Here is an 11190-nt window from a genome sequence, read left to right as displayed (position 1 = left end):
CTTACTCCTACCTAGAAAAGTTGTTTCCAATACACCCTCGACTCGAGTAAAGAATAATAAAATCATTAATGAAAAGGAAAAAAAGAAAAACATTTCCCAGAATTACACTTATTACATTGCCAGGGGAAAATTAACATGCAGAAGATGCAATGCATTTTTACATTTGGCACAATATATTCAATAGTGGAAGGAAACCCACCAATTAAATGATCCAAAATACCGAAAACAAGAAATAAAAATCCAATCTTTACACATGAAATACATTGAAGAAACAGTGGATTGGAAATGGAACAGAGCATGAATTGAAGGCATACCCATATCAGATCGATGCTTGTCGATTGCAAAATTACTATTTACAATAAATGCGATTTCTAGGACAAAAAATTGAGCTCCATAACCAAATGATTCAATCTTTAACCCTACACAATTTCCGTCTCAGAAGAATACTGCGAAACTTTTGAAAAGGTCGTGCATGGATCCCGCTCCCACGTCGTCGTATCGAATGTAATACCCCCCTCATGCCATTTGTAATTTTTTCATATAATTATTATTATTATATATATATATATATATATAGTTTGTCAAAATATATAAAATTTATTTCAAAAAAGTTTTTAAAGATTTTATTGAGAACATTTGAGGTGTCTATTTTTGTTTATTGGTCAAAATATATTTAATTTTGAAAGTAAATTAAAGGAGGAAAACAACTTTTATCTGTTATAAATTAATATTTAGGGATCGTTTGGTAACTGGATAGAGTTATGCAAATATTATGCAGTGTTTAGTTACGGAGAGATTAACAATATGTTAGTGAGCTAATTTTTATTTCTTTAACTTCAAAAGTAATTAGTAAGCTAATATTTATTATAATTATTAAAATAACTAATTATATAAATAACACATTAAAAATAAAGAAATACCAATAGACAAAAATAACAAAGTAAATAACAAATAACAAAAAATAATTAAGTAATTTGTATTCAATATGATTAAGCAATTAAGTAATATGTAATTTAAAATAAAATAAATAATAGATAACTAACAAAAAATTGTATTTTTAACTAAAAGGAAAAAAATTAACAAGAATTTAAGCAAAGAAATTGGAAGTAATTAAGCAATTAACAAGACAAAAAACTTAAAAGAATAAAATTGGTAGTGCTTTTTTAACATGTATTAATTATTTAATTTGTTGTAAATTAATATATATATATATAAGAGTAAATTATATTAATATGGTGAATGTGTAATTTACCATTTTAATACATGTATAACTAATACCCACATAACTTATTTCGCCTTCTATCCCGCATAAATTATACATAGATTATCTCATAAGTTATACAAGTATTAATTATGTAGGATTAAACGCAATCAAATACCGTATAAAATAATACATGAATAACTTTTATACAACAGTTGAAAATCTGTCAACCAAACACTGGATAAAGTTAATACATGAATAACTCTTATCCTATTTGCAAACCAAACATGGTATAAAATTAATACATGAATAATCAAGTTATTCATGTATTAGCTTTGTCCTATCCAGCTACCAAACGACCCCTTACTTAATTGGGACTAAGTTTGAAGCGTCTAAATATGAATGTTTATTGGAGAAAGTTATTCAACATTCCTTGGTCCATGGGGACGGCCCAATCCAATTAGTCATTAGAATAGGGTTGTAATATGATTTTTCAAGCTCATTTAAATTTAGTGCTTATAAGTCTGGCTCATACAAGCCCTTGTCCATTAAGGTTTGATCGGGGTCGGTCCATGGGTCAAACTATTTATTTAAGGGTAACTTACAAAAATCGCAATATATATGAGTTAATTACTTAGATGTGCATTATGTTGTAATATTGTGAATCTTACTAGATTTTGATGTGTCCAGGTACATGAACTTAGATGTAATATGTTCTAGATACACTCTATCCAATAGGATATATAGACAAATCTTACGCCCTCGGCTCCTTCCTATCTCGCTCCCCACTCTCTTATCACGCTTGCGTATATGGGATGCATCACATTAGATACATATTTCTTGCGTATCTAGTATCCTAGATACATATTAATCAATTAGATTTTTGCTAGTGTTATTGAAACAACCCCATTGTTTGTCATATTTGATTTGAAAATTCTCTCATTTTCTTGATATTATAGAATTTTAAATTTGAAAAGAAAAAAAATGGCTAGCCCGCAACCCTACTAGGGTTAGTTGAGTTGAGTACTTTTAAGCCTTTCCAAATGAAGGTCCCGCCCTAGCCCCATCAAATTTCTTGGCCCACGCGGCTTGAGTCGGGTGGAGCTGGGTGACCCCTTTTTGACAACTTTAGTTAGGGGTAAAATCCATTTTCTTTTAATATTAATTAACTTGAATAAGAAAACATTTAATTAACAAAATAAAATAAAGAAAAGATTAATATAGTAGTAGTAGTTATCAAAAAGGGTGAAGCATGGAATTTGTATAAAGCTTTCTCCTGATATCACACTTGTCGTTTTCGGCACTCTGTGCAGGGAAGCATGGAATTCCACATGGATCGACGAAGATTATGCCGTCTCACCACCACCTTCTTCATCTCCTTCTTCTTCCTCATCTCCTTTACACATTCCTTCTATCTTCCTGGTGTTGCTCCTCGAGACTTTCAAACTGTACACCACCCTTTTCCCCTCTTGATTTGTTTTTTTAACCAAAAAGAATGGTTTTGGGATCAGCTAGTAAATTTGGGTGTCCACTAATTTCAACCAATAATCATTTCTTAGATGATTGAGATGTTTTTCAGTTTTGGGTGTCTATTAATATCTACCCATAATCATTTCTTGAGTGATTCAGACATTTTTCTAGTTTTGGGTGTCAAGTAATTCATACCCATGATCATTTTCTTGAATGATTGTGACATTTTTAGTTTTTGGGCTTCCAGCAATTTCTACCCATAACCATTTTCTTGAATAATTCAGAGATTTTTTTATTTTGGGTGTCCAATAATGTCCCTCCATAATCATTTCTTGAATAATTTGATTTTCACCAACTGTTGAAGCTTTGATATAGTATGCCATGTTTTTAACATGGGGTTCTGATGTGATATGTGATTGTAGTAATGGACGTGAATTCATATGGTGGCTTAATTGAGTGGTTGATTGTAGTAATGGACCTGATAATTTATATCATATGTTGATGGACTAATCCTAGAAAAAAAGTCACTTTTGATTAATTTTGCTGAAGTTGAGCTCAAGTTGTCTGCTGGATAGGCATCTTATATGATATCATCACAACTCTTTGTTACAATGAAGGCAGTTTTCACCTGCTACATATATATTTTTGTATCCTCTATATATAGACCCGCGTAGAGACAGTGAATGTGTGTGCCCCTACTAAATGGTTTGCTTGAATGACTGCCTTTGGCAGAATACATTCAACTCATAGCAAAATGTGTGATAAGATTAAAAAAGAAAAGGTGACTAATTCAGTGTGAACTCAATGGAGAAATGTGGTATATTCTAAAGCTCTGAGATCTCCTTTCCAAAGTGGAAGAGACCCTTTTGACGTTTCTTTTTATTGAATCTGTTTCTCTGGAGGTCTTTATATGTTTGTCTATTGAAAATCCTATCCAAGAAATATTTGTCATTGCAGTGATTTTATACTAGTTGTGGGGTAGAAACATCTGAGAGAAGATCACTCAAAAGATACTATTTTGCTTTGTTTGGACTTTGGGTGTTGCTATATGTTATGTGATATGTGTTATGCTTTCTGTTTGATTCTTCCCACTTCTAGCGGAAAAGAACAAACTTTCTGTAAAGGGACAACTCTTTGCTGCTTTCTCTGCTATGTATAATTGTGTAAAGAAGCTGTTCTATCCATGTTCTTACAGGGTGATCCACTTAATATCAAAGTAAACAAGCTGTCATCTACAAAGACACAACTACCATATGACTATTACTTCTTGAAGTATTGCAAACCTACTGAAATTTTGAATAGTGCGGAGAATTTGGGGGAGGTTCTTCGAGGGGACCGAATAGAGAATTCAGTTTATACTGTAAGGATATGCTGTTTCCGTCTAGTTTGAAAATGGCACTAAAAATGTTTGTTCATGTACTTTCTAGTGAATTGGCTGCGTTGGTTATATCTTGTAAATTGATTCACAGTTTGAAATGAGACAAGAACAGCCATGTCAAGTGGTTTGTCGACAAAAACTTGTTGCTGAATATGCAAAGAACTTCAAGGAAAAGATTGATGATGAGTACAGAGTCAATATGTACGATAAATTTAGTTTAATTTTTCTTTTCCAGTTCAGTCCCACCATGCTCAGTTTTTGCACCACCATAAAAAAATTAACTTTGATCATTCAAATAAATTATGCAGGATTCTGGATAACCTTCCTGTTGCTGTTCTTAGACAAAGGCGAGATGGGAGTCAGTCAACTACTTACGAGCATGGTTTCCGTGTTGGGTTCAAGGGAAATTATGCTGGGGTTAGTGCAATCACTGGATTAATATAGAATGATGACATAATACTTGCTAAGTAATCTAACCGTTAATGCATTCACTTGCTTCTGCCAGAGTAAAGTGGGGAAGTATTTTATCAACAACCACTTAAGCTTTCGAGTCATGTACCATAAGGATCTTGATACTGATACAGCTCGAATTGTTGGGTTTGAAGTCACTCCAAATAGGTTTAGATGCAAACCTGTTCCTTTCTGTTTGTATTCAAATTTTGTATTCGTGGGGAAGGTATAATTATTCCTGGATGTTCTTCTCTCACTTGATTTTTCTTGACAGCATTAAGCATGAGTACAAGGAGTGGAATGACAAGAACCCTCAAGTGATGACGTGCAACCAGAATACAAGAAATTTAATTCTAGGTGGTGTTATACCCCAAGAAGTAGATACAGATAAGGAAGTTGTATTTTCCTATGATGTTTCCTTCAAGGTATTTTTTCTTTGTTATAGAATGTATATAGACTTAAATCTAGTAATATACATAGCTATATTTAGGTAGCAGATTTATAGGAATCACTGCAGATTCATAGGAATCAATCTTAATTTCTTTCCTTAGTTAGCACCTAATGTATTGTATTTATTCACTGCTAAACTACTGCAATAAGAGAAGAGATTTTCCATTAATTTACATGGTATCAGAGCCTATTGGCTCGTGTCGTTTTGGCTGTGTTACGGAAGAGTTTGGATTTCTAATCCACTGATTTAGAGTGGTCAGTCTGCGTACTGCCACCACAGAAGGAGGTGGAGTATATTTTCCGGCCAAACCAGTCTTCTCTATCATCTGGGTGTGAAGCCAGTGGCAGTCACACACTGCTCATACAGTTCGCCTATTCATCACACACCAGCACGTGAAGGTGCATGTTCTGGTGTTAAAACACGATTCAAAAAGTCTGTTCTTCACTTCCAGGTTTGTTTCTGTTCTGCGACATTGAATCTGGTCTGTGATTTGTGGTTCCGTGGCTGCTAGCTCCTACTTCAGTTCAGATAATTGGTGTTGTGTGGATAAACTGCTGGTTCAAGATTTCTTTTTTCTGAACTACTTATTTGGGTATTTTATTGTTCACTGCTTGCTGAATCTACTGGTCAAGTAGTCAATTTCTTTATTCTGCGTCGACAATTGGTTTCTTGGTTGATAAAATCATTTGACTCTGTTCATCTGTGTTTGTGGGGTCACAAACTGACGTACATGCTTCTAGTTATACTTGCTGTTGATAAGTTCATATGCTACTAAAATATTTGGAGAAAATGACTGAAATTGTGACTCCTACATCTTCGGATAAAGGAATTTTGGTTTCAGCAGAAGAGTTTGCAAAATTCTCGCAATATCAAAACTTACAAAAGAAATCTGTTCCGGTTACTACCCTTGTTGAGTCAGGAAAAGCATGTCTTATATCCTCTTCGAATAAATGGGTGATCGATTCAGGTGCCACAGATCACATGACAGGTAATCCTAATATATACTCTAGCTTTCGATCACATGGAGCACTCTCTCCTGTGACGGTTGCTGATGGTTCGCTCTGTAAGATTATAGGATCTGGGATTGTAAAACCAACATCCTCTATTACCTTGTCATCTGTATTAGGTCTACCAAAGTTAGCCTTTAATTTGATGTCTGTTAGCAAGCTTACTAGGGACCTAAACTGTTATATCTCGTTCTTTCCTGATCATTGTTTGTTTCGTGATCTGAAGACAAATAAAGTTATTGGAAAAGGACATGTATCTGATAATCTCTACATTCTTGATGAATATTGGGAGCCTCGATTTGCTGCCTTCTCTAGTGTCATGTCTCCATTCGAGGCACATTGTAAATTGGGACATCCTTCTTTGCCTACGTTGAAGAAACTTTGTCCTCAATTTCAGAATATTTCTTCAGTGGATTGTGAGTCATGTCTATTTGCCAAACACCATCGTAGCTCAACAAATCCAAGGGTTAATAAGCGGGTGGAGTCGATGTTTGAGTTAGTTCATTCTGATGTTTGGGGACCATGTCCTGTTGTTTCTAAAACTGGATATAAGTATTTTGTCACATTTGTGGATGATTTCTCTCGAATGACTTGGATTTATTTTATGAAGAGTCGTTCTGAAGTGTTTACTCACTTTTGTGCCTTTTGTGCGGAGGTCAAAACTCAATTCAATACTTCGTTGCGTATTCTGAGGAGTGATAATGCTAAAGAATATATGTCAGAATTGTTCCAATCCTACATGAGACAACACGGTATTCTCCATCAAACTTCATGTGTTGATACACCCTCTCAAAATGGAGTTGCCGAGAGAAAGAATAGGCATCTGCTTGAGACAGCTCGAGCACTTTTGTTCCAAATGAAGGTCCCTAAACAATTTTGGGCTGATGCAGTCTCCACAGCTTGTTTCTTGATTAATCGCATGCCATCGACTGTTCTTGTTGGTAATGTGCCTTACAGTGTTCTTTTTCCAAACAAGCCACTATTTCCAGTGGAGCCTAAGGTGTTTGGAAGCACATGTTATGTTCGAGATGTTCGGCCATCTGTTACCAAGTTGGACCCTAAAGCATTGAAGTGTGTTTTCTTGGGTTATTCTCGCCTTCAGAAGGGGTATCGATGCTATTCTACCGAGCTTGGTAAATATTTGGTGTCAAATGATGTGGTATTTTCAGAGACGACACCATTCTTCTATGCACCTCCCAGTTCGACAACTCAGGGGGAGGAAGATGAGTGGTTAGTCTATCAAGTTACTCGTGATGTGACAAAACAATTAGATGATGTCCTTCATTCTCTTAGTTCCCCTATTGAACACAATTTGACTACTGGGCCCACATCTTCTACTCCGGTAAGACCACCAATTGTTCAAGTTTATTCGAGAAGACGAGAGATCGATGATACATGTTCTGCACCAGCTCCTTTGTTATCAAATCTTTCTTCACCCGATCCTTCAGATGATCTTGATCTCCCTATTGCTCTTCGCAAAGGTAAAAGGACTTGTCAATCGACGTATTCCATTGCTAATTTTGTTTCTTATGACCGCTTATCCTCTACGTCAAGGTCCTTGGTTGCTTCTTTAGAATCTATCTCTGTACCCAAAACAATGAAGGAAGCTTTGACTCATCCTGGATGGTATGATGCGATGCTTGAGGAAATACATGCCTTAGAGGAAAATCACACATGGGATTTGGTGGATTTACCTAGTGGGAAGAAACCAGTGGGATGTAAGTGGGTGTTCACAGTTAAAGTAAATCCAGATGGTTCTGTGGCAAGACTTAAGGCCAGGCTTGTGGCTAAAGGGTATGCTCAGACCTATGGGGTGGATTATTCAGACACTTTCTCTCCAGTTGCCAAACTTACTTCCGTCCGCTTGTTCATATCTCTAGCTGCTTCTGAGAATTGGCCTTTACATCAGTTGGATATCAAAAATGCATTCCTTCATGGTGATCTTCAAGAGGAAGTATATATGGAGCAACCACCTGGTTTTGTTGCTCAGGGGGAGTATGGGAGAGTGTGTTATTTGAAAAAGTCTTTGTATGGCTTGAAACAGAGTCCGCGAGCTTGGTTTGGGAAGTTCAGCGAGGTAGTCCTGGAGTTTGGGATGAAGATGAGCAAATGTGATCACTCAGTCTTTTACCGACAATCAGCAGTTGGCACTATCTTACTGGTTGTGTATGTCGATGACATTGTCATCACAGGAAGTGATTATGCGGGGATCTCTTCCCTCAAATCTTTCCTGCATACTAGGTTTCATACGAAAGACTTGGGTCAGTTGAAATACTTTTTGGGTATAGAGGTGAATAGAAACAAGAAGGGAATTTTGTTGTCTCAGAGAAAGTATATTCTTGATCTTCTTGCAGACACTGGAAAGTTAGCAGCTAAACCTTGCAGTACTCCAATGGTTCCCAATGTGCAGCTTATGAAAGATGACGGCGACCTCTTTGATGATCCCGAGAGATATAGGAGGTTAGTTGGGAAGTTAAACTACCTCAGTGTGACTCGTCCAGACATTGCTTTTGCAGTAAGTGTTGTCAGCCAGTTTATGTCCTCGCCTACAATCAAACATTGGGCAGCTTTGGAGCAGATTTTATGTTACTTGAAAGGAGCCCCTGGACTTGGGATATTGTATAGCAATCATGGTCATACTCGTGTTGAGTGTTTTGCAGATGCTGACTATGCCGGATCCAAAATTGACAGGAGATCGACTACAGGCTATTGTGTCTTTGTTGGAGGGAACCTAGTTTCATGGAGAAGTAAGAAGCAAAGTGTTGTATCTCGATCTAGTGCAGAATCTGAGTATAGAGCTATGTCACAGTCTACGTGTGAGATTATGTGGATACATCATCTTCTAACTGAAATTGGGTTGGAACATCATACACCAACAAAACTTTGGTGTGATAATCAAGCTGCCTTGCATATTGCCTCAAATCCGGTGTATCATGAAAGAACTAAACATATTGAGGTTGATTGTCATTTTATTCGTGAGAAGATTCAGGAAAACTTGATTTCCACTGGCTACGTGAAGACAGGAGAGCAAGTAGCTGATTTACTCACTAAGGCATTGAATGGAACTCGAGTTGATTATCTTTGTAACAAGCTGGGCATGATCAATATATATGCTCCAGCTTGAGGGGGAGTGTTATAGAATGTATATAGACTTAAATCTAGTAATATACATAGCTATATTTAGGTAGCAGATTTATAGGAATCACTGCAGATTCATAGGAATCAATCTTAATTTCTTTCCTTAGTTAGCACCTAATGTATTGTATTTATTCACTGCTAAACTACTGCAATAAGAGAAGAGATTTTCCATTAATTTACATTCTTATTGAACTGTTATCTGTGTCCTACTTCAGGCACAAAACAATTATTTATCGTTTGTTGATTTTCTTTTAACTGTTTTTCTGCAGGAGAGTGAGATAAGGTGGGCTTCTCGTTGGGATACATACCTTCTCATGAATGATGATCAGATTCACTGGTTTTCCATCATAAACTCTCTTATGATTGTCCTCTTCCTTTCTGGTATGGTCGCGATGATCATGATGAGAACTTTGTACAGAGATATTGCTAACTATAATCAACTGGAAACACAAGATGAAGCTCAGGAAGAAACAGGATGGAAACTTGTTCATGGAGATGTTTTCCGCCCTCCTACTAATTGTGGATTATTGTGTGTTTACGTTGGGACTGGTGTCCAGATATTTGCGATGACACTAGTGACAATGATGTTTGCTGTGCTGGGTTTCTTGTCGCCTTCTAACCGTGGTGGACTTATGACTGCCATGGTTCTGCTCTGGGTCTTCATGGGGTTGTTTGCTGGTTTTTCTTCTGCACGTCTTTACCGAACATTCAGGGGAACACATTGGAAGAGGATTACCTTGAGAACTGCTTTTATGTTCCCTGGTATACTTTTTGCTGTCTTCTTTGTGCTGAATGCTCTCATCTGGGGAGAGAAATCTTCCGGAGCAGTGCCTTTTGGAACTATGTTTGCTCTTGTGTGCTTATGGTTTGGTATCTCAGTGCCTTTAGTGTTTGTTGGTGGATACATGGGCAATAAAAAAGTGGTCACTGAAGAGCCGGTTAAGACAAACAAAATACCTAGACAAATACCGGAGCAACCATGGTACATGACACCTGCGTTTTCAATTCTTATCGGTGGTATTCTTCCATTTGGAGCTGTTTTCATTGAGTTGTTCTTCATTTTGACTTCCATATGGCTGAACCAGTTCTACTACATCTTTGGCTTCCTTTTTATAGTCTTTCTGATCTTGATAATCACGTGTGCGGAGATAACAATGGTTCTCTGCTACTTCCAGTTGTGCAGTGAAGATTATTATTGGTGGTGGAGAGCTTATCTGACTGCTGGATCCTCGGCATTGTACTTCTTTCTCTATTCAGTTTTCTATTTCTTCAGCAAGTTGGAAATCACAAAGCTGGTTTCAGGAATCTTGTATTTCGGTTACATGTTGATTGCATCCTACGCCTTCTTTGTGCTAACGGGAACAATTGGTTTCTATGCTTGCTTCTGGTTTGTTCGGAGGATCTACTCCTCTGTGAAGATCGACTGATCAAGAGATTTCGAAATTTAGGAAGTGGTCATGTTGATTGCATCATATGCCTCCTTGGTGATATACTTGCTTGTGCTTTGTCCAGAAAATATACTCCTTGGTGAAGATTGAGTACTGACCATATCTCATAGTATGTAGTGGTATAGTGAAAATGGTCTTACTTTTGATGACTTTGATACATAGAAAGAGTTGCAAAGTTTTTTATTTTCGTTACTTCATAGGACAAAGGCTGAAAATTCCAGCCTTCTAACGACCATTTCGATTCCAGTTCACAGGCTTGGTTTGTTTCTTATCATTCTAGTTTATTTTGTTGGTTACATTGTTGACACATTTTTTGTAGCTTTTAGCAATACATTTGGATACCTTATACACTCCCTAGAGGTATGCAAGTATTTTTGGGTTTTAAGCTTTTTATTTTCTACTTTTTGTAATGTTTAAAAAAAATAAAAGAATATTTCTAAGCTTGCACTTTTAGATCAAATAAGTACGTACTTATCAAAATAAGCTAAAAATCAAAAGTTGGATATTCCCAACTTATGACGTTTGGTTTTTAGCTTATAATCTATTTTGTAAATGTCAATCCAAACATTCTCTTAAGTCAAGCCTATAGGTAAACAAACTCCAAATGACATCAAATTTGACAAGAGGAATGGGCCCTTCACCCAAAA

General features: G+C 36.5%; 1 protein-coding gene across 1 annotated transcript; it reads left to right on the top strand.

Moving 5' to 3' along the window:
• Window positions 1–2463: 2463 nt before the first annotated feature.
• LOC125835332 (transmembrane 9 superfamily member 7-like) lies at window positions 2464–10881 on the top strand. The gene is made up of 7 exons (XM_049514451.1): window positions 2464–2649; window positions 3867–4031; window positions 4141–4250; window positions 4358–4466; window positions 4555–4667; window positions 4774–4924; window positions 9365–10881. Exons 1-7 carry the CDS (start codon window positions 2521–2523, stop codon window positions 10520–10522), a joined length of 1935 nt encoding a protein of 644 aa, XP_049370408.1. The 5' UTR covers window positions 2464–2520; the 3' UTR covers window positions 10523–10881.
• Window positions 10882–11190: the final 309 nt, after the last annotated feature.

This window comes from Solanum verrucosum, unplaced genomic scaffold (genome assembly GCF_900185275.1).
Source record: "Solanum verrucosum unplaced genomic scaffold, falcon-dt-bn FXZP01001278.1, whole genome shotgun sequence".
NCBI lineage: Eukaryota > Viridiplantae > Streptophyta > Magnoliopsida > Solanales > Solanaceae > Solanum > Solanum verrucosum.
This window is presented reverse-complemented; position numbering and strand designations above follow the sequence as displayed.

Bases quoted from the DNA above. Each gene is read 5' to 3' on its own strand.
- LOC125835332 (XM_049514451.1), top strand. From the start codon at position 2,521: ATGGAATTCCACATGGATCGACGAAGATTATGCCGTCTCACCACCACC. The intron at 4,032-4,140 runs GTAAGGATATGC...ATTGATTCACAG, and splicing joins TAGAGAATTCAGTTTATACT to TTTGAAATGAGACAAGAACA. The intron at 4,251-4,357 runs GTACGATAAATT...TAAATTATGCAG, and splicing joins GATGAGTACAGAGTCAATAT to GATTCTGGATAACCTTCCTG.